Source organism: Microtus oregoni, unplaced genomic scaffold, assembly GCF_018167655.1.
Source record: "Microtus oregoni isolate MIOR12 unplaced genomic scaffold, Mior012 000002F_ref0000024, whole genome shotgun sequence".
Taxonomy (NCBI): Eukaryota; Metazoa; Chordata; class Mammalia; order Rodentia; family Cricetidae; genus Microtus; species Microtus oregoni.
The window spans coordinates 54,762,848-54,789,832 of NW_024543061.1; the positions used below are offsets into that span (position 1 = coordinate 54,762,848).

Consider the following 26,985-nt stretch of genomic DNA (forward strand, 5'->3'; position numbering starts at 1 on the left):
CACTTATGGGTTCGTGGCTTTATTCTATTGATGATTCAGAGGCTGTATGGGTGCCACTCTGGGGAGCTGCTTCACTGACTCACAGGGGTCAGGATCAACTCGCTTTTAAAGGACTTTTCTCCTTGGCGGGGGTGTTTCAGGGAGGGTACGTATGCACTCCAAAGCAAATAGCAGGCATTTTTTTTTTTTAAAACCCATAGACTCCTGTGTGTTGTGCAAGATCACTTATCTGCCACGACTGGGTGCTGGTCCCTGACCACTAATGCAGGCCTAACATATCCCCTTCAGCCATACAGACACCACCAGAGAAGAATGACAACAGCTAGTGCTGAGGTCACAGCCACCATGTGTGTGTCAGGCTCAAATCACATTGTAAGATTTTTCTTTGCTTCTTACAGCAATGTCATGAAGGCCACACGGTCTCATTCCTTGTTATAGATGAGGAAACTGAGGTCCAGAGAAGTAGATCACTGACCCCGTGAGCCACAGTCAGACAGGAAGAGGAACCAAGATTTGGCCGTGACCCCCGCCAGTCTCCTCACTGCTGTGGTACCTGTCACAGGCTGGAACATGCTGGCTGCCTCGGTGTTTCCCTGGTTCTCTGGATGTGATCATAAAGGGGCTGAGTTGGGCTGCTGACTGGAGTTGGGGTGCAACTGGTGTTCTGGGCCCTTTCATGTCCCTTAGCTGTCTTCTCCATCTCTTCCCTCTATACAGGCTGAGCACTCCTCAGGAGCAAGATGTCTGCTTTGCTTCCCCCTGATCATGTGAGCCTAGGAGCTCCTGTGGTTCTGGTTCTAGTCCCTCTTTAACCTCTATTGGCCTTGGAGAGACAGATCTGATTGGTTAGGGAGTGGTCATATGACCACAGGTGGCCCAGTGAGAATCTTTGCTGGGATACAAAGGAGCGTGGTTATGAGGAAAGTGATGTTTTTTGCTTCTGGGGAGACTGGTAACGGGAGGGCCTAAGTCTTCCTCTCCTCTGAAACAGAGCCAACACCAGGAGGGCAGAAGCTTAGCAGGGCAGGAGAAATGGATGGTCATCCAGACAGCACTGAAAATCCTGGAGTCAACCATGCCTGGGGCTCACATGTCTGTGTGCAGACAGGAAATCTCTTCTATGGTAGAAGCATATGTGAGATGACTGTCCACAAATAGCAACTAGTTAATCATGCAATGAGATTCTATTTCTTTTTCATTGTGACACTGTTTCATTGAGACACTCTCTCATGTAGCCCCAGCTGGCCTTGAACTCCCTATGTAGCCAAGGATGTCTGTGAACTTCTGGTTCTCCTGTGTCTATCTACTGAGTGTAGGATTATAGGTGTGCACCACCATGCCTGGCTTATGTGGTGCTGGGGATAGAACTCAGGCCTTGTGCAAGTCAGGCAAACACTCTACCAACTGAGTCATAGTCCCAGCCCCAAGAGATGACTTTAAAAGAAAACTTCTAAAAATGTTTTGAGTTGCTCTCTCCCAGAGGCAAGAGAAGGGGATCCAAATAGCATTTCACAGAAGACCAAATCCGCAAAGGTCTCAAGCTCCCTTAGCAGGAGGGCTGAGGTGAGTGCTGTCCTCTTGCCTTGGTGAGAAGGTGGCTAAATTTCACAGCCTAGGAATATCTCTGAGCCCTTATCTTTGGGGTCTCACACCATACAGGGATAAGAGTCCTACAAAGGAGCAGCAATCCTTCTAGAAAGACCTGCAGGGAATGGGGAGGCCTTGTCACCTGTTTCTAGTCTGTGGAGGTGTCCCTGTGTGCAATCTGAATCCCAGAATCCCCTGTCTCACCTTGTCTGGGATGCCACTACATCTCTGCCTGCCTTGATTTCCCAGCTGACCCCTCAGGGGCCAGGTGTCCTGTGGGGAAACATGCCACACGAGAATAGAAAGACAGAAGGCTCCATTCACTGCCCTGCCCCTGCTGGGTTCCCAGGTTGTGGCAAATCCAGTGATGGTTCTGGTTCTAAAACACAGGAGCCATTTTCCATCCCAGTTCCTACGCACAAGACACAATCCATCTCCCACGAACTGTTCCTCATCCTTTGCCCCTTGCCCCATGGTGTAGGTTGGCTTGGCAGTCATCTAAAATTACCACAGGCTCCCCTTTACAACAGCAGCATGGTGTCAAGTTCCCAGTGCTGGCCTGGCCCCTTTGTCTCCTTTATTCTCCCCACCAAGAGACACTCAGTGATAAACATCCTACAGGGACCTATTGCAGGAACCCTTCCTGTGGGGCGAGGGAGGGAAGGGTGAGGGCCGCAGAGCCTCCCATAGCTCAGGGCCATGCTGGGCATGGGGAATCAGAGCTACCTGTCTCATAAGTGATATAAAGTATTCCATGTCCTTTCTCCAGGTCCCAGCTTTATCCCTTGCAGGGAAGGGCACCAGGGCACACTTGTCTTTCCCTCACCCCTTCTCTCTGTGGATACTGTTTAAGCTACTATTCACTGTACCAGGCGTGGGATATCCCAGGAAACAACGCAAGCTTCTGCTCCAGGCCTGGGCCCCCAACACTGGTCTTCCCACTTTCCACCTCCTCAGAGAGTACATATAATGTGCTCTGGGGTCTTATCTGCTCCCCTAACTTCAGAGACATATGTTCTGCTTTTAAAAACGCTCAGTATGGCGATGGCAGAGGTGACCTGCATCTCCTTGGCTGCATCAATGGCTTATGGAATCAAATGGCCACCAGGGGCTATTGTCACCCCTAGCCACAGATCAGGCATCAGGAGTTAGTTTCACTGAACTCTCTGAGTAGACCTTGAAGACAAAGCCACACAGGATTGAAACGCTACCATCCCAGGCTGGAAGAGTGTGGGAAGAGAAGGACCAGCAGGTGAACAGGGGAAGGCGTTTCCCAGCAGCAGATGTGGAAAGGGACCGAGTGCAGAGGGTGTGCTGGCCTCGTGGCATGTCTCTAAAGTCAGCCCTCTGGGTAGACAGCCCAGAACTGCTGGCCACAGGAGCTCAGCCCACGCCTTTGGTGCAGGAAGTGGTGCTGCAGGCAAAGCCACACTGCTGGAGGCCCCAGACCCCATCTGTCACTCAGAGAACTTTCTGCATAAATTTAGCTGGGTGAGTGGAGACCTCCGTATGCAGGGCTGGAGCAGCTTCCTGCACTAGTCTCTGATCTCCATAGCAGATAAATGGCAGGGGGTGTCCGAATGGCCAGTGTGAGTCTCCATCTGGAGTGGGCACAACCCAGACCATGTGACTTCTGAATTAGAGGTTGGGGCTGGGGGGGGAGGCTAAGCACTTTTTTAAAACACAAGTTCCAGTACAGGGGGACAGATGCCGAACCTGATATAGCAGGAAGAAAAGCGTTAGGGAGCCCAATCATGCTTATGCCTGGTCCACCAGGGGGTGCCCTGGGTGTGATATTACACCCATCTAAGTGGTAGTGGTGGCCTCCGCAAGTCTGCAGAAGTGGATAATTGTTTTCAGGAACACACATATGGGGGTGCCACAATACTAGCTATGAATCCAGAGAATCATATGCCATCCTTTCGGGGCAGCATGACTACCTCTTCCATAATGTCAAGAACAAACAAGCCGCTGCTGCTGGGTGCCTAGACACTTGGCACTTGGTTTGTCTCATTCAGTGCGACTGGACTGTCATTGTCCCCCGAGTTACTCCACATTATCCTCACTGCAAGCCTAGAAGGTCACTGCTATCATCAGCGCCACCATGGAGACAAAGAAACAGGCGGAGAAGCTGAATAACACGCCCAGATCCCACAGCTGGAGAGTGGCAGAGCTGGGATTTGAACCCAGATCACCCACATCTGGAGATTTTCAGCAGTCTGCCCTTTGGACTCTCTCCACATTTCCATCTCTGTTGCCAAACTAGAAGCACTTTCTAGAAACCAGTGCAGCAGGATTGGTTAGTCCAATGGTGGACTCTTCAGAGCTCTTTCTTTCTAGGGATCTTACATCCAGAGAAGCAAACCAAGGCCCAGAGGCACAGGGCTGGCTGGGCAATAGGCTCTCATTTACTCCTGGGACTTAGCTTCTCACCATGTCCTGTGTCTGGAGTTTTGCAAAAAGCAGTATTCTGTGCCATGCTACACGTGTTCCTGTCTCTTGCCTCCATAGCCAAATGCAAACATCTCCTCCAGGAAGCCTTCCAAATCCTCCCTTTCTACCTGCCTCCCCTCTCCTGGGAACTGTCAGCTATCCCTGCACTCACTCTCAGTTGTCCGTCTGCTATGTGGATGCTCAGCCATTGAGAGGCCTCCTTTTGGGCTGGGGATTCAGTGAACATATCTCAGAAGGTCACTGGGCAGCTATTTATCCTTTTTTGGTGGCAGGCACCAGGCTGGGTGCTAGGTGCATAGAGAAAGGAGACCGAGTCCCTCTCCTCAGGCTCCTACTCACTTCCTCGGCAGAAGGACAGAGCAGGTGACTATCTGAAAATGGTTCTGTTAGTGCTAGAGCTTGGTCAGGCATGGTCCCATGCCCCGGCATGCAGAGAGCGTGACTAATTGCACTAGGGTTTGTTAATCTGGGCTCCACACCTCTTAGACATCCTGACACAGTGAGCCAAATCTGTTTTTGACATCAGTTCTTTGCCTGGGGAGAGGATCACAGCTTCTATCAGCTCTCCCTAGATCTAGGGTCCAGGGATATTTAAAGCAACACCCTGATCCCCACTTTGAAGGCAAAGGCCGCTTAGGCATCTCTGCCTCCTGGCAGGCCAGGTACCAGCTGGATGGCAGGTAAACATGGTCCATTGTGCCAGAAATGAACTAGTATGAACATGGGGGCGGGAAGCAGCATCCCCAAGCAGAATCCTTACCCTTCTTAGAATGCCAGAGTCAGATTAGATGCTTCCTTTATGCCCTGCTCCCCACTGAATCATGCTGCCAGACTTCTGGCTCAGTTTATAGGCAAGGTATCAGTGAGGACAGGCAGAACAAGAAGAACCAGCCTTCCTCAGCTTTTCCTTCTGGCCCAGGAGGGAAGACCACAGATACCCAGCAGACACTGGGAAACAGCAGGGTACTAATCTGTGACCACTGGCCCATCCCGAGCTCCATGAAGCAGCTTCAGCACCACTGGTGCGGGGATGATGTCCTAGTAGTGTCCAGCCATGGACACGGGACTTGGGGGACAGATTTCTTCAAACTTAGCAACTACTCACATCCCAGACTGCATTCTTTACTTGAGGGAGTCACTGCTAACCAATGAGAAAAGTCATCTTTGCCACTTGCTGAGCGCCTACTGGATGCCCAAGTCTGCACTGAGCTTTGCACTGGAAGCACTGGCTTCATAGTCCAGAGGGAGAGGCCAAGGCTAGGGCAGCCATTGCTCTAGATCACAGGCCTGGGAGAGTCAGGGCAGAGACACCTGCCTGTTCCTCTGGCTCTGTGTAGGGAAAGCCTCCCACATGGCCACAGCGGGTAACTAGCAGCAGACAAATGAGGAACGGAGCCCCAGCAGGCTGGTTCTCTGCCTCTGGGAAAATGCCCCATCTCTGGTCGCCTCCGGAAAGGCAGGAGCAGCAGAGTGCCTCTCACTAGATGCCCCAGGCCTGTTCACTTTGTGACCTTGGAAGACAGCCCCACTCCTCTCCAGGGCAGAACCTACAAAGACATCCATCAGCTTGTCAATCACAGCCTGTACTTTGCTCCCCAGTTCATTCCACCCAGAGTTCCAGTGCTCTTCAGAGCTATTCAGAGCCTGGATGTGGGACAGCAAACTGGAGGTGGGGCATGCCGTGACAACTGGGATTCACTGCCTAGACAGCTGTGAGCACACCCCCCAGCCAGCCAGCTGGAAGGCACCTGGCATGGTGGGCAGATGTGGGCTAGATGTTACAACCACGGTGTGGAACCCATGCTGTATCTAGACACGGGCGAGCAGGACACAGCTCCTATTGAGTCTCCTCTAGTCACCCTACTGCCATACCTCAGACATCTCTTGCTTCTCACAGAGCTGGCAGTGCCTTCAGACTGACTGGTCACCCTCTTTCCAGAGTACAGCCTTTACCCAACTGTCTTACTGCCATTTTCTCTGCAAGTGACATAGGCCACATGTGACCTGTGATGAGATTCGACCCCCTTGCTAGGACGCACTAGAATCTGAAGGCATTTGTGTTTCAGCCCACGTTGGAGACATTCCCCACTGTTAAATTTCATGGACCCAGGCTCGGGTGCCAACTCTGCAGCAGCCTGGGTTTAAGCCTCCCGCACTTACCTTCAACAGGCGAGGTTTTGAGGCGCCGGCAGATGGCTTCAGTGTCCCCGTATGTCTCTTTGATCTTGACCACAGCCTCGGTTCCCCGCAGCTCCATCAGGGAGCGCAGCTCCTCCATGGTGCACCCGAACTCGCCTCCATGGCTCGACTCATTTCTTTGGTTTTTGGAGTAAAAGTCGCTGTTGGTCATATCACCCATGTTTGCCGAAGTCTCTGCTCAGGCTGGACCTGAGGGTCAGCACTGGAAAAGGGGCTTCCGGGTGATGGCTGTGTGTGGCTGTCCTCAGTACACCCTCACCAGAGGATAGTAGCTCGAGGCGGCCGACTCCGAATCCCAGGAGGTGGTGATGGCTGAGGTGGGCTGGCACCAGCACTGGAGAGCTCTGAGGAGTGTCCCCAGGAAGGGGGTGAGGTCCAGGGGCCACAGAGGCTCAGGGTTGTTGACCCAGGAGTCTCCATTCATTGGGGCCCATGCTGCTCCCTGGGGCTGGCATCTACATGGTCGGGAAAGCTCCTGTAGAGACAATCACAGAGTGGCTGATGAGATTCAGACACTGGGGTCCCATGGGACAAGTGCTTAGGAGGGTCAGGGAACAGGTGTTGACACACCATCCTCGGGAAACCCTGAACACACACCCATGGACTTTACCACATGCATCTGGCTCACTCTCTCAACACATCTGCACACTGCCAATCCAATGGTTACAGTGCTATCCCAGGCATAGCATGGGGGATACTTCAGGACACACCCTAACCCCATATGACACATTGACTTCCCACACATGTCCTGGGGTACAAATGCCCCCTTGCCAAACACGACCCAGATGCTATACAACATACCAACTGGTCTCTTGGTGCCTATTCCCCTTCCACATACATACCAGCAGAGTTCCACTTCATGTCACCCCAGTGGAGACACTTTCCATGTACACTGCCACACACGGTCACATCTCTAGACAGACAACTGGATGTCCCCTCATACACACACAGCTTTTCTCTGCTTCCCTGTCTCTGACTGGCCCTGTATGTTTACAAATGCTGTTGGTCCACACTCTCATCTCCTCACCGGTTCCTGACACCTCCACTACAACACTCCCTCTCACAGGCTCCGTATCCACCCACAGTCCCCCACCGCAGCCCTCCAGGCACTCAGACTGGTGCCAGAGCAGCCACCACATCTATTCATGAGCCTGTCCTTAGAGCCCAGAGCTCTGAGCTGGCATCCATGGAGCCCTCACCTGGAGCCCCCACCAGTCAGCACCAAGGACAGCAGACAGCAGCTCCCAGGTCCCTCTGGAAGCAAGGAGGAGGGAGTTAGTTCTCCTGGCTCTCCAGGCCACCCGTACAGAAGTGCAGTGGCTATGGGCTGCCAGGAAGAGAATCCAATCCTCCAGGACACCCAACACCAGCAGCCGAGGCCCCAGCAAGCGTTGGGTGACAAAGGGCCCCAGCTGAGCTGAGTTGAGCCTGGCACGGGGATCAGCCCCTCCCATCAGCCATAGCCAGCTGGCCCTCCTGAGTGGGCAGAGAAGAGCATGGGATGAAAGGAGGAAGAAAGGCCTGAGTTTCCCTCCACTCTCCACCTGTCTGACCTTTCTCCTTCACAGGCCTCTTCCCCTCATTTTAGAGGCACCAGTATCAGGTTGGTGTGTTTTCATTTTCTCAGTGGGGAGCCCCAGAGAGGGAAGGGAGCTTGCCCAGAGTCACGGAGAGCAAGCGGGCGGAGGAGCTCAGAGGGCATGATGTCCTTCCCTTTCCTTCCTTGGGGAAGCTTTCTCAGTAGTGCTGGGCGGGGTGGACTGTGCAGGCAAACACTGGCAGGAAATCCGTGTCAGAGTTAGCGGGGCCTCCTGCATCCTGGCTGAGGCAGCCTGGGCCATCCTCCGGGAGATAGGAGGAGGCACTTCTTACAGGAATGGGAAGTGCACCATGGTTTATGGTCATTGGGGCCAACAGGTATCCTACAGAGCAGAGCATGGTGTGGACATGATGTCCCAAGAAGAGACCTGGGCACCAGAGAAACAGTGCGTACCCAGAGATTCCCTCCAGTGCAGAGGTGGCCCTGCAATGGCACCATCCTGACTTACCTCAGGAGCAGGTGAGGTGGAGGACAAATCTGTGTACATGAATATAAACAGTAATCCCTTCTCCCTTCTCCCTCGTTTTTCTTTGAGACAGAATATCCTCAGACTTGCTACATAGCTGAGAATGACCTTGACCTTGAACTCTGGATCCTCCTGCCTCGACCTCTAATGTGCTGGGGTTACATGTAGGCACTGCCATGTAAGGTCTTTCCCCTCCATTCCTTAAACAAGTATCATACATCAGATGCCATGCTAAGAGGTCTCTGTACATATACTATTACATATGAGGGTTATGTGTGCAGGTCAGCGGTACAGTGCTTACCTCACATGCTGGGATCCATCCCCACTAACACACACACACACACACACACACACACACACACACACACACACTTCATCACACACACTTCATATAGTTTCATCTGCTAGGAACTAAGTTCCAAGGGTGTAGACAGTGTATTTCATGTGTATGGCCAAAATCTTAGTATCTATCCTATAAACTATGGATAAATGAATGAAATAAAAAGCAAGGAATGTCTCATTGAGGTGTTTTTTTTTTTCTTTTTGAGACATTATCTCTTGTAAGCTGCCCTCCAGTGATCTTGAACTCCCAATACTCCAGTCTCTACCTCCCAGATGCTGGCCGTACAGGTTCCACCATGCCCAGCTTCCCACTGGGTCTTTACAATCCGATGGGGTGGATATCATAATTAAACCCATTTTACTGACAAAATAAATGAGCCCCGTGGGACTGAAGAAATTTATCCAAGGTCACACGGGGGGTATGTTAGGGAATTTCAAATTTTGGACTGTGGTCCACTACTCCATAGGAAGGGCCTGGCCGAGTATGTTCTAAGTATTGAGTCTCTTTGGGAAGTGCTGGCATCCGAGACTGAGGCTTACTATTCTTCCCAAGGCTACAAGAGATTGCAGGTCTTCAGCAGGATGCCAAACCCAGCATGCACCAGCTGTAAGAGGTGTTGGAAGCTCGCTCAGAGCACAAGGTTGGAGGAGGCCTGGGAAACAGGCAGGACACAGGGCTTGTGTGTTGAGCAGCACACTTTCTACTGCAGACTGTACCTTGTGGAAGTCCAAGGAAATAGGAGAAAAAACCGCAAATAGCCGGAGATGATGATCAAACAAGGCAGTGTAACTTGTGAGTAACTCCTGTGGGTTGGCAGAAATGGACCTAGAATTTGAACCCAGGAGGCATGGGTAGAGAGGCTCGCTTATTCCCGAGATTCAGGGCCTTGGCTTGTGATACTCCCTCAAGGACTTCTCACAAGGCCTAAACCAAGCACCATATGGGAAGCAAAGTGGCTTGCAAACCACAAGGGGCTTTTAAACCTAAGGTGCTGTTTCCTTTCCTCCCTTGATACCTGTGGCATGGCTTACAGGCACTGGTAATTACTTCTGTGGCAGCACACGCCAGGAGGAGCGTTAGCAGCAATTATCTCTGTGATCATAATAGCAGGCACGAGCTAATGGGCAGCTATTGGTATTAAGGACTATGGGTTAAGATCAGCTGATTGTCAGCCTTAGCCACCTGATCGCGCATTCATCTGCCCACTCACCATCTTCCTTCCTTCCCTCTACACATTGGTCCATCCATCCATCTGTCCACCCACACAATGTCTTACTTTGCTCCCCTCAACCTATCTATCCATCCACCCACACATCCCTCTTTCCATCATCTTTCTACCCACCTATCCATTCATCCATCCTTCAGAACATCCATTTACCCATCCACTCATACACCATCCAACATGCTCATCCATTTATCCATCATCCTCCTACCACCTATCAGTCTGTCCATCCATTCATCCATCCATGACTCACCCTTCTTTCCTTCCCTTCCTTCCTTCCTTCCTTCCTTCTGCCCTTTCCTCCCTCCCTCTTCCACCTCACCCCTTCCCTTCCTCCCATCTTCCTTCTACCCATCTATCAATTTACTACCTGTGCATCTACCTTTCTACTCACCCACAATCTTTTCAATGACAGTATTGTGGGAAGCTTTGGTGCCAGTCTATGAATAATCAAGATCTGGTCCCTTCTTCCTATGCCCTTACAATTAGGGCAACAATAAAAATCATGACTTCCATGACTTGACGTGCACCAGTCATGCAGTGCTGGGTGCTGCAGACACTTTGAGTAGGTGATAGCCTTTCTTGTATGTAAAAAGAGGCTGCCCCAGAAAGAAATAGAAATACATAACTGGCTGTCAGTAAAGGTCAAGGGGACTGTGAGAGAAAGTACAGAGGGATGCAAGTCTGGGGTAACCAAATCAGTCACGACTTAGAGTCTGAAGCACTCACAGGCGGCTCTTCTGATGCTGCTAATCCCCCATCTCCACATCTCACAGGCACCTGTACGAGGTCACCATCATGTTGTGTGCCTTGTTTTTTATTCTTAAATTGCACAGTTTATTTGGGACTTGTTTTGCCTGGGAGAGACGATCAATTAAAAATGATGGGGTTCATAGCCACAGAAGCACTTGGTAGAACTCCAGTGATCTCAGGCAGAGAGAAGGAACCAATGACTCAGAAGTGTATGCCAACTCTATCAGCCACCAGGTTACAAGAGCCTGCAGCAGCCATATTTTCAGTACTTGTTTCCACTTAGGTCTTGGCCTTCCTAGCAGCTGCTATCCTCCTTGGCTTCAAGTGTCCTTTCTATCTCTGGCCATCCAGCCTGAATACATGCCCCTGGCTCGGTGCATGAATCCCATGTCATTGCTCGGACCTGGTGAGCTGTCTGTCCCCTTTGCAAGAGGCCTGGAGACCCACACATGGAGAGGAGCTATGCCTCCTTTGGAGCCTGCATAGTACTGGCATGTTCCCTAAATGTTTAGAATGAATGAAGCCCTAGGTCAGCCCTCAGGCTGCCATCTCTGAGATGGATGGATATGTTGCTAGGTGGGTGGAAAGATGTTGGATGGATGGATGTGTAGTGGGTAGATGGATAGATGAAGACTGGAGAGATGAAGAGAGGGAGGCATGAATGGAGGAAAGATGGATGTCTGCCTGCGTGGATGGATGGATAGGTACATGGATGGAAAGCAGGGAGGGAGAAAGGGAGGGAGGCAGGTTGAGAAACAGAGTAGGACTGCTTTTTCTCCTTGCATACCCAGCTTCTGTGGTGTGACCTAGATCAAGCCCCTTTCTTCTTGGGGCCTCAGTTTCCCATGTGACAAGTGAAGAGAGTAGACTAGCCTTCTCCATGGTCCCTTTTAACGCTCTGAAGTTCCAAGCCATTCAGAAACCAGAACATTGTGGTAATATTGGATTTATGAATTTGGTTTCCTCTGAGCATTTAAATGAGTGTGTATTGTTAGAGTAGAGAATAGGTTAGGGGGCTTTGACAAAAGTCTTCCCAGGAGAGACACTGACCGAGGAAGGACATTTTATATACATGGGCATATAAGTTAATTTATATATAATATATAAATTTATAAATTACACATATGCAAGGTAATTTAACAGAGGGACTCTATATTTCAAAGGAAAGATTTTAAAAAAACAACCCCTAGCTCAAACCAACAGCTTTTTCAGATCTGAGCTGAGGCATGCCTGGTAGCTGGGACGGTTGCAAATGAACTGTCTGCTAAAAATAGCTCTTGGATGCCAAATCCTTCTGTTTTAAGAGGTGCTGAATTTAAATGCCACCTGAATATGTATTTTTAAAGGCACCACTTTCTTTGAATCATCCCTGGAAGCAAGAACTGGTATGGGGACACAAGTCCAGTATGGAGGTTCCTGGTCACCCAGGTCTGGCTCTGCCACTTCTACGGCTCTGGCAGGACTCTAATCTCTGTGCCTTGGTTCCTCCCACCCCCCAGATGGAAACCATCCAGTCAGCCGTGCAGGGTTTTGTAAGGGTTAACCAAGACAGAGTGTGGCAATTCCCTGACTATAGGAAGCATCTGTTATTTGGCAAATGGTCATTTCATTCACCTGCTTCTAACTGCCCAAGCTTGAATGTCCCGAGTGCCACCTTAAAAAAAAAAAAAACAACCCAAAGTGGATTTTGCTGCCCTTATTCCCTCTTGGGTACCATTCAGTTAGCTCAGCACATAGGCGTTGTCCCTTCCGCTGTGGTCTAAATGAATTAATTATCTCTCCCTTGGGACAGGGCATTTTCTTTCCTCTCCTAGTCACACAAATGGTAGTGCAGAGGATCTGGGTAGGAAGGCCAGAGATGCAGTAAGTTCAGCTCAGCAGGCAGGGAGACAGGGACAGAGGTCTTCTTGGACATCTTTTGGGAGGAAGTAATTTTCTCTGCATATGTACATTATAAAGGAAAGAGGCTGATGGCCTTGGGTGGGCATGGGTGTGGGTTTGCAGATGAGTGTGGGGTTTGGCTCAGCAGGTGTGTTTGATGCTGGGTGCCTTAGTGTCTACGGGAGAGTGGGGGGGGGTCCTCATAGTGCGTCAAATGTGTGCTTGGTGTGAGGAGCCCCAAGGGAGAGACACACTGGCCACCGGATATGTGCACAGGAATGTGGGAGTACTACTGAGTCACAGAGATCTGTGCTATCCCCTTCTGAAGGTCTGAGCCCTGCAGTGCACACGCGTATGTTTGAGGGCTCGTCAAAGTGGGCGTTGACAACCTCAGCTCTGTATCCTCATAGCTGAGGAATGAGAACAGGGAAAGAAGAACTGGAAATGAATACCACAGAAGCAAAGTTACTGCTATTTTTAGGCAGCTCCTATTCTGTTAACCCGAAAAGGAAACAAAAAAAAAGGGGGGGGGGAATTCCCACAGAGAGAAGTCTTGAAAGCCTTGCAGATACAGGTGGCAGAAGTAGGGTGGGCAGTTAAGGACCTGGAGCTTCTCCACAATGGCAACTCCTTCCTTCCACTGTCTCTGGTCTCCAGAGGAGCTGCCAATGGTAGGTGGTGGGGACAAGCATCCTCTTCTGGTTCTCCAGGTTCCTCATACATATACCCATGTATCAATCCAACTATATACCCGCCTGCTCATCATTCATCTACCTATCTCTCCACCTACTTAGTAAATGTACCCACCTACCCATCTAATCATCCATCAATACACCCACCTACCACTATCTACCACCCACCTAACCATATATCCACCCACTCACCTAAGCATCTTCTAGTGTATCCACCTACCCACCTAATTATCCATCTATATTCCCACCTACTCATTAATTATCTATCAACCTACCTACCCACCCACCTATTCATCCACCAGTATACCCATACCATCATATACCACAACCATCTACCTATCCACCCACCAAATCAGCCATCCATTCATACACCTACTCATACACCCACCTACCTAGCCAACCACTTCTCTATCCATCCACCTACCAACTCACCCACTACCTACTCACCCATACACCTACCCATCCATCCATTTACCATCTACCTCCCATCCTCCCATCAAGCCATCTACCCAACAACCCCATCCATCACTTACAACCTGTCCACCAATGACCTACCCACCCACCCACCTAACCATCCACCCACCTACCAACCACCACCTAACTACTCACCTACCCACCACTTCCTAACTATCCAACCACCTATCACTCATTACCTAGCTATCCATCTGTCACCTACCACCTAACCATCTATCTACCTGCCATAATCTAACCATCTACTCATTCACCCATCCACCCACCTAACCACATACCCAACAATGTACATCTCAGGTCCTATCCAGGACACTGGGGTCATAGGGTGGGAAGTGAGGTACTTAGATCTTTCTTCCTCTGTATAAGATCTGTTCATCATGCCACCCAGCCCTCACATGACCTGCAGGTCAGGATCTGGAGGCTGAGTTAGGAAATTACTACACAAATTTTGGTTTAGTGTTTTTAAGAATATAACCAAAGTACTCCTTGCCTTGACATTATATCCTCTGGGTCCCAACCACGGCTTGACCATTTACAGTCAACAATAATTGCATAGCAAGTGCCCTCCTTGCTTGTTTCTAATTTCCAGGCAAGAAGGCTGGGGATCCAAGCTGTAACAATGGTCAAGGTCACAGGGTGGAATATGAAACAGCTAAAACAGATTAGCCACAGCCCCAAGCCTTTGTTTATGTGTCTCATCGCCCTTTACCAAGCATATCCTTGAACAATGCTACCTCTCTCCTGCCTCAGCTTCCTCTTCTGTAAAGTGAGATTATGGATTGGACAGACAGTCAACTTGCCATATTAATGACACTCTTAAGGACCTTCCTGCCCCTTGATACTGGTTTCTTAGGAACACACAATTTCCTGGACTTGTTTTTTTTTATTGCTACTGGTCTTCAGAGGAAGGACTATGCCAGCTGCAGGACAAGTTCTGATTGGCTAGAAGAAAAAGAAAGGAGAAACACCCCAAATCAGGTGCATGCACTGGTTATAATTCACCTGCTGTCTGTGATGTCCACAGCTTGCCACCGAGGCCTCTGAACAGCAATATGTGCCACACAGGATGTTTGCTTTGTGCCTTTAAGGCTTAAAGACATCCCCATTGAAGAAATGTATGAATTTCCCAAGCAAGCTAAAATAGTCAAGTCATCAGCAGTTGGACACAAGAAGGACTCAGAGCAGCAAACTGAGAGGGTTTGCTCTTGGTTTCAGGAGAGGAATGTGCAGTGAGGCTGTGGATAGTGTTGTGCCTGGGCTGGGCTGAATGATTTGGGCATCATCCTCTGATTCCAGACACACACCTCAGCCACCTCTCGGATCCATTTCCTGTCCTATTGCAGCGTGGAACTTCGTTAGTTCCTCTGCAGTCCTGAAAGCTCTGAGATCTGAGATCCCACAGTGACTCTGTTCCTTTAAGGCATTGTTTCCTTGCTTTCCCCAGTTTCCTGCTCTGCCCTCACAGGCTACAACAGAGCCTTGAAGAAAGGAACAATAATCACAGTCATGGGGTTGAGATCCCTGCACTTAGGGCTATGACATGTAATCTCCACAATCTTGGTACCTCTTTAGCAGCTCAGGATCCTTTGATTTTCCAGAACCTAACTAAGGATCCTCAGTATTCTCTTTGATTTCCAGCAAAGCAAGGCTTTGGTGGACAGAATGTGATCACAGACAGGCCTCTAGCTGCCGGATAGGTGACTGTGGGAGGCTGAGGCCCAGGGAGTAGTCTCTGGGGATGAAGTGTTGATAGATGACTGACAGAGGTTCTGGGAGGGACTGGGTGTTAGGGAGCCTTGATAATATCAGCCTTCTGCCACCCCCTGCAAGCTAATCAGCAGATGCTGGCATATGAGCTGTCCACACGGTCCTGGTGCTGAAGCAGGATCATTCCTTCAATTCTGCACCGCCAAGAAGACGTCCGGGCAAAAGGCTCCACTCGGAGCTGTCCTCAAGGCCGAGGTGCTGATTCAGAGGGAGGGCGGGACTGGAGGGAGGAGTGATGGGGAGCTGTCCACGGACTCTGGTGCTGATAAGACAAAGTGTTGTTAATGCCCCTAAAGCTCTCCAGGATAACAATGGTGGCTGTCAAGTTGAGGGGTTGAGAAGTAGAAGTTAAAGTATCTAGGTCAGGGATACAATGTGTGTGTTGTGGGAAGGGCACTGAGACTTTTCATGAGTTCTTGAGCAGGTACAGGGAGGTTATCTTTCACATTCAACAGTGATACTCAAAGGGCATTTCTCAGGAAATAGGTGTTGTTGCAGTGGATACACCCAGGCAGAAAGACACACCCTGCAAAAGGTCACTCAGTGCCACTTAAGTGCATGAGCAGAGAACCCATTTGTACCTCACTCTCAGTTGCCCTCAACTCCAGAAATGCTAGCAACCAGTGGTTTATTCTTCCTCTGTGCAGTTCTTGGGCCTTTGCTCTTACCAGGACTGAAGGCATACTTAGTTAGGTTCTGGGAAGACCCTCACTGAACTTACTAAACTTACTAAGTTATCTTCTCCACGGGGAAGGGGAAAAGATCCATACCTAGAGGTGCCAGGAATAAGACTAAGTTGGGAAATTGTTTTTAAAATATTTCAATGAGTCCCTTGGGATCTAGACCAAAGAGGCAGAGAGAAAAAGCTTCTGTGTAGCCAGAGTTTGCAGAAGTCTGTGGGACTGTGGGTGATAGGAATGACAGAGTAGGACTTAGGTCACAAGAGTGCAGGAGTCGAAGTGATCCTGTGGCAGGCCAGTCATTGCTCTTTCTCATCTATGCTTCAGCTGAGGAGTCCCTGGATTGGTGGCTGTGTACATATTGTTGTCATGCTTGAGCTCAAGTTATCTCCAGGCAGACACTCCTTGTTGGAAAGTCAGCCATCTCTCTGATATCTTTAACTTGGTCTTAGACTTAGAAGAAGGGCATCAGAGGCCAGGAAGCCACAGTAGCTGTGGTTGGTAACTGGGCTCCCTCCCCCATCTTAAAGGTGTAATTTCCTTTATTCTGTAATAGCATCTCCAGTAGTGCTTGAGATTCCCAAAACAGAGCTGCTTAGAGACAGTTCATTGAGTTCATTGAGGGTTGCTTATGTTGGCATCCCCAAGGGGCTAACTAAAACAGAGGTGTGCAGCCCACCATTCGTGCACAGATGAGTGTCTGAGTGCAGTTTAAAGAAGTTTCTGGTCTCTCATACTTGATACGTCCTCATTACAGGTTATTGTTCAGAGCTATCCTGGTTGTCTATTTCTAATTCATTAAATGCTGTTTTCTGATAGGCCAGGCCCTCAAGTTGAAAGCAGCCAACTTCAGGGACTTCCAGTCTCTAGATCCTTGCCTGTGATTGCTGTCCTGACCACACATACCCTAGCTTCTCTTGGGCTTGCTATGGTTCTTGCCCCTGGCATTTGTAAAACCTTTTCACCCCTTGGCAATGCTACCCACCTGGCATTAGCCTTCTTCCCAGCATTGGTATTTTCACCTGTCTTCTCCCCAGGATCTATGATTGACCTCCTTATGGCTGCCAAGTGTCCCCTGTGTTGATGCCTTGGGCCCTCAGACTTGCTGAGACTTTCTTATCCTTCTGTAGGATCTGTCATTCTTGTGGAATCAACACTACTTCCCAATAACACGTCCCTCTTTCCCAGCCATTCAGGTACCCAGACCTGGACAGCTCCCCTCTCTTCCTCCTCCTCAGGTTCTGCACTCTGGTCCAGCCAATTCACTCACATCTTAGGGCGCCTACGCTCTCCTTGCCCCACGTCCTCCTTTTAATTCTTGCAGCAAGTCTGGTGGCAACAGTCACATACAAAAGGCCCTGATGAGGCAGGAGCTACATTGTGTTCTGTGAACCTTATCTTACAGCAGTGTGCAGAGAGGAATATATGATACCCCTTTTGCAGATGAAGAAACTGAGGCTCAGAAATGTAAAATAGCAGCTTCTTCAAGAACATTCAGCTGATGAGTGGAACTGCCCAGAATAGAGCTGAGACACAGCTCTGTGCCCACAAGGCTGGGAAGATGACTCGTCGAGTAAAGTGCTGACTACACAAACATGAAGGCCTGAGTTATGATCCCTAGACCCTGTGTGAAAACCTGGGAGTCGCTGGCTGTAGTTGTAATCACAGTGTCAAGGGCCAGAGACAGACAGATCCAGGGGGCTTACTGGGTAGCCATCCAGCCAAAATGATGAGCTTCCAGTTCAGCTAAGAGACCTTGCCTCAAGGCAACAAGAAAAGAGACAGGAAGAGATTCAGCTTCCTGATTTGGTTTTAAATGTACTTATATGGAAATGGGCACCTCTAGACTCATGTGGGTGCACCACACCCACACCCACCACAACCCCCAACTCCCCACAACACACATATAACATACTCACACAGGCCATATCACACTACACTCACACCCACATCCACTCACTACACCATACACATATGACACACCCACAATACCACATGCATATGTCATATACACATACACCAGAACCAGGTACCACACCTATGTACTACACAGACATTGTACCACACACATATACACAAACCCATACCACACACATACCACACAAACACACCACACCATACCATACGGACACCACAGATCATACACACATCACATATCACACACACACACACACACACACACACACACACCACACTACATACCCCACATGCATCCCTTTCACATCCTACCACACAAACTACACCATACACATACACCACATGCCTGTACTCATAGCACATACATACATACATACATACATACACACCACACATACATCACAACATATCACATCATATACACACATTCCACACCACACATACATACACACACCATAAATATATACCATATACATATCCCACACACCCACACATACTGCACAGCCACAGTCACCTCACCCCCCACCACATACACTCTAAAAGCCTTCAATAACTCCCTGGTGGCTGTTTTAAAGAAACCTGTTCAGGGCCTGGCCTTCAGGATCCTGCCCAGCTGGCTCTACACCAGCCCCTGGGGGCCTGGTCTAAAGGCACCATCTGCTATTTCTGATCTAATTCATGCTCCTGCCTCCCCCATTGGCACATGTACCCTCTTCCAGAAGGTTCAGGCACCTATGTCTATTAACCACAACTTTACCTCCAAGACAAGCCAACTTCTCCGTAAAGTTCTCCATACCCTGCTCCATTTCAAAGCCTCACCCTCCCTGTTGCTAGCACCTCCACAGGCTTCTGCCTCAACATCACAGCCCTGAGGTAGTGTTTGCCAGCTCACAGCCCACCCCCATACAAGTGTGAGCATTCTAAGAACACAGCCCTCAGCCAGGCTGGACTCCACCACTGCTGTCTATACTACTGATGGAGAGCACCCAGAACAAAAGTCTCAAGGCCAAGTCTACATCTCCCAGCTAAAGTTGCAGAGATGTAGTCTATATCCTCCTTATGTTGTCAAGAGTACCCTCTGGAGGGCCTTCAAGCCTCAGGCTCCCCAAGATGTTCTCACCCTTCTTTGAGTCCTGTGCTCTTCGTGGCACAGCTCAACAGCTCAACCAAGTGTGCATTCACCACGGGCAGTTGCTGGGCCCTGCACGCAGGCATGGCCTCTGCGAGCCCAGGTTCAACTCTGTGACACAGCAGCTACCAGGACCTGACTTCCTACTCAAAGAAGCAAAGATGTGGCAAGCTGAAGAAACTGGCTGGGGTTACTAATGGTGGGATCTGAATTCAGGAGGACTGTGTCCAGGCCTCAGCTCCAAATCATCAGTATGGCAGGATGGTGGTGCATGCCTTTAATCCCAGCACTCAGGAGGCAGAGGCAGGCAGATCGCTGTGAGTTCAAGGCCAACTTGGTCTACAGAGTGAGTTCCAGGACAGCCGGGCCATTACATGGAGAAACTCTGTCTCCCAAAACAAGCAAACAAAAACCAAAAAACAAAAACCAACCAACCAACCAAACAAACAAAAAACTCTAAATCACCAGTATGACCCTGGTGGTAGGACACACAGCTGGAGTTAAGTGGAAAAGTGTCCCAGCCCTTCTGGTCCAATGGGGTCAGGCCCATGTGTTCACCATACCCTGCGTTAGGTCATGCAGGGAGACATACAGTCCGTCCTCAGTCTTCTCCCTTAGTCTCAGTTACCTCAGTCCTGGAGGTCGCAGCCAAGACACTCAGAATCTACAAAGGAGGCACTCAGACCACAGAGGGAGTGTACGGGCCTATGACATCTCCCACCCTAGGCTTGTCTTCTGCATCAGCTGTCTACTCTCTGGCCCCCAGAATCGCATGCTCTGCAGCCTGGGGCTGGGAGGCTGGTCAGTGATTATCCCAGTTAGATGCAAGCAAGGAAGACCCAGCTCACTCTGCAACCCTCCCCTGACTTGGCACGGCTATCCCCGACCATGGCAGAGACACGCAGAATCCACTTGGTACGTTGAACAGATGGTGCCACCTCTAAAAATAAACTATGCTGTACCACACTCCCCGGCACAGCAGAGGCCTGCGACAGAAGGGGGTCCGGGTAGGGGTGGGGGCTGCTAGATGCTCTCACCAGCCATCTGTGAGAGGACAGATGCGAATGCAGCCTCCTGGGGAACATGGGCGCAGAGGACCCTAGCCTTGTTAAAGCGAGGCAGAGCCATGGGCTACATGCCCAGGCTTCAAGACGGAGGTAAAAGTCAGTTAGGGTAGGTAGGTATGAATGACTCACTCCTCTGAACTCCTCCTTCCGTGACCTTCAGCAACCTCACCCCAGTGGCCCACATGGAGCTCTGAGATCACACCTGCAGTGTGCCCCTGCCCTGCCTGCCACCTTCCACCCTGTTGCTGTTCTTTAAGGTCTACAGTTTCTTGTAATGGCTCTTCTGGACAACTTCTCCAGCCATGGGGGCATCTCATCCTGTGGGTCCCTTAAGCATGGGTCATTGCCCTTGCAAGTGACTAGGACCAGAGTTCCTTTGCTCAGTGTGTGTGACTGGATGGGCCTCAGACCCCGCTCTCTGTCTCTGCCGAGTAGCCATGGCCAAGTTGGGTCACCAACCCCTGCATTCCAAGCAGGGTTGGGGGTATCACTGATAGTCCACGTTGACTGAGAATAACAGATTTCTAGAAGGGAAGTGGAAGGTACTGGCCCAGAGCCATGAACAACTGTCAGCCTGTCACAGGTGTCACCCTTCCGAGCCACCAACCTACTTCTACTTCCCAATGCTTGAAGGGTACACCCACCTTCATCCTGGGCATGCTTCTCCTTGAGTGCTAGCCCACCCCAGACTGGCCTGGCTGGCTTAAAGGAGCCAGAATGCACTGTCCTCATTTCCTGCCAAGAACCAGCCTAAAGATCCTCGGTTCCTTTATAGATCCAAACCTCACACCCCAAAAGTACGTCCCTCTACTTCTCAGCTCCGTTTTCCCTACCCTGAAGCCCCCTTCACCATAGTGCCATGTTTGAGGAGGACTCTTGCCTGGTCCCAGCTTCCTGAGCCCTGCCATGTTGTACTTCACAGACCTTTCCCATTACAGGCTCAGATCACTCTCCCTTCAGAGCTGCCTCTCCTGACATGTGATTGGGGTGTTCAGGCTGGGACTCAGATGCAGAGCTTCAAACTGGGGTCTCTCTGAGTGTGAACTCCACATTGCAACGGATAGGTAAGGTCAGAGGAGCCCCCTTGTCCCTCTCCGGTGTTGGAGCTGGCACAAAGTGGGTGCTAGATTCACAGGCTCAGTATCTCTAGCAGTTGACCCCCATTTCCTGCCTGAAGGGGATAACTAGGAAGGCTATCCCCAGAACATTGGCCTCCTAGAGCCCATACACTCATAAGTTTCAGAAGTGTCCCTGAGTCTCCAAGCGAAGTTGAATTAGTTAGGGGCAGACCTTGGAGGTGGAGGTCCCTGTGATGCCCAGATTCTCCACAGCATCTGGGTTCCCACTTGGGTTCACAAGCCTTCATCAACAGGAGCCCTACTTCATGACCATGGCAGTCTGTGCCAATGCACTCGTCCCAGAGTCCTCTGTGATAAGCGGGCTTTTCCCTTCCCTAGCTATCTATATTGTTCTCTAGGTCCCTAGTGTGTCTGATGTGTTCTTGCTACTGCACAGGCCACTGCCACTTCTCCACTATATAGGAGCATCTGAATGTGCCAGGTAGGAAAAACATGTACAGTTGTGCAAGCACACATGACTGAGTCTGCGTGTCAGAGCAGATGAAGTGCAAATGTGTTTGCGTGAACGTTCATATGCGCACAACAACTTGCTTTGGTGTGTCAGGCAGGGCCAAAGAGTTGCCTATAAGGTTGTCTGAATGGGTGGGTTCTGAGGTGGGAAGGCAGTATATAAGACTCTGGGCTCTGTATGTATATGTGTGTATGCGCATTTGCACACATACACATAAGTGTGCCCCTGTGTTTGTATGTCCATGTGTTTGTGTGTGTACACATATGTATGTATATGTGCATGAATGCATGCATGTTGTGTGCATAAGTGCATATGCATGCATGTGTGCATGCATGCATGCGTGTGTGTGTGTGTGTGTGTGTGCATGTTAGGGGGTATGTTAAGTCAAGAAAGATGACAGAACTTCCCTAGTGTGGAGTAGGGTTTTGATTCCCCCAGGTTCGGAGGCAGGTGGGTATTGATCAGGGCCATTTGTAAGGGCTCTGGGGAAAAGAAAGCTGTCCTATGGCTGACACCTTACTACCATCTCCATGACTGTCGCAGGTGGTCCTAAATCCTTCAGCCTTGGAGCTCCAGTTATGCTAGTGGGTGACTGGATTCCAGGGGAATCTGCCATTAAGGTAGACCATGAGCAAAATGCAACAGCAGCCAGCATTTGAAGCGGTGCTCACTGGCAGCTTTCAGTTTGACATTTCAAAAGATCTACTTGTTATTTCCACTGCAAGGGTGAGGAAACCGAGGCCAGGAGGATCCAGGGCTTGTGGTGGGTGCCACAGACAACACCTACAGGTGTGAGTAAAAGGATCATGACCGTGCATAGAGTACACACCTCCGTGGGCGTCACTGCCCACCATGGCAGGGAGACCCACAGTTATCTCTCCCTGCTCCATCTTCCCTCTTTGGGGTTCAGTTTCCCCGTCTTTCCCAGAGGGAGATCAAGCTATATGGTTCCGATAGTTTCACACTGACTCCCACTAGGACTTTGACATAGAGAAGCAGGCTGCCTGGCTCACACATCTTACCCTTTGCCCCAGTAGGCATGTGTGTACTCCCAAGCAGTCCTAGCCCAGACATCCGTGTGTGGAGAGGTACTCATTTAATACAAGCATACAGATAAACCCAGAGATGCCCTGTGCATGGTCCACTATGCATTAGCATGTGCTCGTCCATTGCTTCTGCTTCTTAACCTGATTCACCCCTAGATAGTCCAGCTCAACAGGCCTTTACTCAGTAAACCACATGCTAACTCCATTCTCTGGGCAGAATAGAGTGAACCATCCTGGAGACCAGGCCATTTGTGCCCCCTAAGGGTCCGTACATCTCCAGCTGTCTCATACGTACCTGACAGACACAGCTGGCACAATACAAGTGGGTACACAGAAAAGCACCTGCAGGAATTCAAGCCTTGGCCCAAGAAACTGTAAGTCTCAGACACGTTCACTTCGCAACACTTGCATTAAAACACAAAGGCAGGGTGAGCATTGAGTGCCTGACGTATAGTTTACCCTGACCCCAGGGAGGGTCAAAACTGAGGTAGACATGGAGGTCAGGAGGGTCACCCTTCTGGCAAGGAGCTGGCCAGATGAATAATGCCATCTGAGAGAGTAGTAACACTTAAAAGTGACCAGGAGCCACCACGTGTTGTTACCCCTAGTGTTGCTCCCTTTCTGTGCATGTCTCCATGATGTACACAGAAGTCCCTGGAATAGATGCCCTGATATTCTTTACTTTAAAGATGAAGAAACTGAGGTTCACTAAGGTGGAGTGACCAGCCAAGGTCGCACAGTGGGGGGCAGCCTGAGCATTAAGCCTGCGCCTTGACCTCAGTGCACAATGGACTACTGGACTTGAACTTAGGGACATGGAGTCTCCCTGTGGAGTGCAACATGAATTCTGAAGAAGAGGAAAAGCCAAGGCTGTCTTCTCCCTTCTCCCAACCAGTGCGGAGACAAGCAGCTCTGGCAGACTCCAGCTCCAGCACTCTAAGAAACCTCTGAGGGGATTCTCGTCCCAGGCTCTGTGGACAGGTGTGAGGCCGGCCTTGGAGCAGGAACAGGTGAGGGGCTTTGGCTGACCTGTGGCTGGGTTGGAGGGGATGACAAGCAGATGGCAGCTCCTTACTGTGCTTGAAGAAGTCAAACGGGGAACTTGGGAGCTGCCAGCCTGACCGTATCACCTGCTGTTAGAAACAGCCCTGGGCCGGAGGGCTGGCAGCCACCCAGTGTGGATTTGCTGACGAATGGCAGGCCCTGGGGAGGCTCAGCCACCAGGCTGGCCCTGTTCCATGGCTGCTCTGTTACCCCATTATAAATAAGGGCTGTCATTTAAAGGGACTCTACAGTCTAACCGCCTGGGTCAGTCACTCGTCTGGCCACTGCACAGATGGGGAGACCGAGAGTCCGGGAGGGACAGCGGTGTGCTTGACAAGGCTACTCAGGCTCTGAGCTTGGACCAGAGCAAGGCCTGGAGACCCTTGAGGCGCCGAGGGCGGGACATGCAAGGAGACACTGCTGGCACTGGGGTTCTCTGTGGTGCCAGCTCCCGCTCCACTGCCATCTGTCTGCTGGGCTATTTCCGTCTGCCTGAAGCACCCGGGGGCTCGCTCCAGCCCTACCCAGCCCAGGGCAGAGAGCAAAGCCTACAGAGACTGTGGGTACTCTTTGTCTCTTTGTGGCTGACCCAGCTTCAGGATCGCAGAGCAATACTGGAGTCATAAACGATGTCTAATGAGAGCATTTTTTGGTGCCTAGTTCCGGCAGCAAGGGCTGGTGTCAGGGGCGATGTTCATTTCCACTCAGCTGGTAAACTTGCAGGCGGCCTCCCTGCAGGCAGCCTGTGCCCTGAGGCAGGATTTAACTGTTCTTAAACCGTTGGGTGTGGTTCCCTCCCTGTTAAGCCTGGGGCATACATACCTACGGTGGCAGTTCAGTAAAACTGATGGGAGGGAAGAGCCAGGGAACATTTTTGTATATGCCAGGCCCCACGCTCACTACTCCATAGGAGTCGGCCCCTTTGGTTCACCCCAGAGTGATGAGACCAGCCTTCTCACTGCCCAGCTTTACAGAGAAGAAAACCAAGGCAGAACAAAACAAACAAACAAATAAAAAAAAAACCCTAAACAAACAAGAAAGACAATGACCTGCTAAGGCCACTTGGGTGGAGTGCAGAGATGTGGGCATTGGTGGAAGGAACGAAAAAGAGAGACCCGTGGGGAGGCCGCGGCTATGAGGGTGGTGTGGTTGGTTATGTGCGGCTGGGAGCTGGAATCAGTCAGGCTTTCAAAAGGGGGTCAAGAAGTCCTTTTTGTTTGGGGACAAACTTGGGTAGGGAGCTTCCAGGGAGAGAGTGGTGGTGACAGCTACTATGTCAGCTGGCAGCCAAAGAGGACTCAAGTTTCTCTGAGCCCAGCCGTGTGTTCCACCTACAAAGCTACCAGGGCCAAGGACCCCTCTACAGGCAGACTTGCCTAGCCATGGGAGTCAGGGGTGGCATCCCTCTGACACTGGCCCTGGCAAGGGTCCCTGTCCTGAGTCAGTCTGTTTCTTGTGCCTCCTGGAAAGGTGCTGCCACCATTGGACACTTTGACACCCAAGTCTCTCTGGCTCACACCTCAGTAGCTAGGCAACCAGGCAGGCCATCCTTCTCCTTCAGCCAGCTTGAGTTTCCAGAGTCAGGCTCCTGGGCGTGACATAACAATTGCCTAGCCAGTGTGGAGGGATGTAACATACATGTCAGACCCAGGCAGTGGTCCTGTGGTCGCTGTGTATGTGGGGAGTCCTAGCAGCAAAAGTGAATGACCCCAGGTGACCCCGGAAGTTAAGTGAGGAAACATGAGGCTGTCTCCAACCTGGAGGCTGAGGCAGAAACAACAGCTTACCAAGTGACAAATACCAGCTCATTTGGGGGCTGATTATATATATATGTCTTCTCCACGGTGGCCCATCTCACCTGTCAAACAACATAGTAAGGGCAGACAGTGTTCTCATGACCATTTTACAGACTGAGAAACTGAGGGCTGGAGAAACTGTATCACCTCTGTAAGGTCACTGCTGGGTCACTGAACAATAAAGGCCAGACAGATGCAAACACAGGTCAAGCTGACTGAAGAATGAAGGCATTACTGAGGTCCCCAAGGGTCCTGGGACCTTTCTACCAGCTGGCTGAAGCAAAGATGACAGGTTTGAACTTATGTCTCTGGCCCAAAGGCTTGATCTTGGTTTACTGTGCCCAAGCTACCAACAGAGCCTCCTGCCAGGCCCAGGAGCCTCCTAGCCTCAGGAATACCAGTTCTTTGTCTCTAAGCCTGGTGAAGTCTCTAGGGAAAAAGACCCAAAACTCCATCCCTGAACAGAGCCAGTACTCCCTAAGTGGTGACCCTTGATACCAGACCTGGACCTGTCCTTCACCCTCACCTCCTGAAACCTGAGGCTGGGCTAGACAGGGACATGCCTGCTTTCATGGCAACAGTACATTGGATACTGACCTGGGGACCCACATGCATGCTGGGGACAGGCAGACTTCACCCTGGAGGGACGACTGGAATGGCAGAGAGCAGGAGCCTCGAGCCTCACAGCAGCCTGCTTGGCCAGGCTGTGAAGAAGCTGCTATCTACAAGTCTACTGAACCAGTCCACTGACCATCTGGGCAGGCCTACCTGTCTCCGATGCCTGGTTACAGCCCCTATGGAGGAGTGAGCTCAGAAACACCCTGCTATCAAGCACAGCATCTCCTACACTCACCTCTGTATCCAATTGGCCTTTGTCCCTGCGTCCTGGGACCCACAGAGGTGGGAGCTTGGGCTCTAGTCTTAAAGAGGGCTCAGCTAGACTGGGTGATTATGGCTGTGTGAACACATGTGTGTAAGTTTTCTAGGAATTTTCTTACTAGAGAGAGGGAAGGAGAGGAGGGAGGAGAGGGAAAGAGAAAGGTAAGATAGAAGTTGAGAGGCTCGGTGGGACAAGGAGACAAGGAGGAGGGAGGCAAGGCAAGAAACAGACAGGCGAGAGAGAGAGAGAGAGAGAGAGAGAGAGAGAGAGAGAGAGAGATATTTGTGGGACAGGAACTAGAGATTCAGACCAAGGAGGATGGGTGCCCTGGCTGGCCAGGTAGAGGGGAAACGCCCCAGGGAGCAGTGCAGAGGCCGTAGGAAAGGGGATCTGTACCCTGT

General features: G+C 50.6%; 1 protein-coding gene across 12 annotated transcripts in view; it reads right to left on the reverse strand.

Annotated features, from left to right (window-relative positions):
• Positions 1 to 26,985, reverse strand: part of Atp2b2 (ATPase plasma membrane Ca2+ transporting 2) — a 318,107-nt gene that overhangs the window by 105,245 nt on the left and 185,877 nt on the right. For 11 of the 12 annotated variants that reach the window (XM_041643604.1, XM_041643656.1, XM_041643646.1 and 8 more), the window contains one exon: positions 6,202 to 6,715. In XM_041643604.1, the coding sequence (XP_041499538.1) occupies positions 6,202 to 6,400 (199 nt within the window). In that variant the 5' untranslated portion in view covers positions 6,401 to 6,715. Of the gene's footprint in view, positions 1 to 6,201; positions 6,716 to 7,439; positions 7,459 to 26,985 lie in introns of those variants that run through there. The other variant, XM_041643601.1, reaches the window with a different exon arrangement.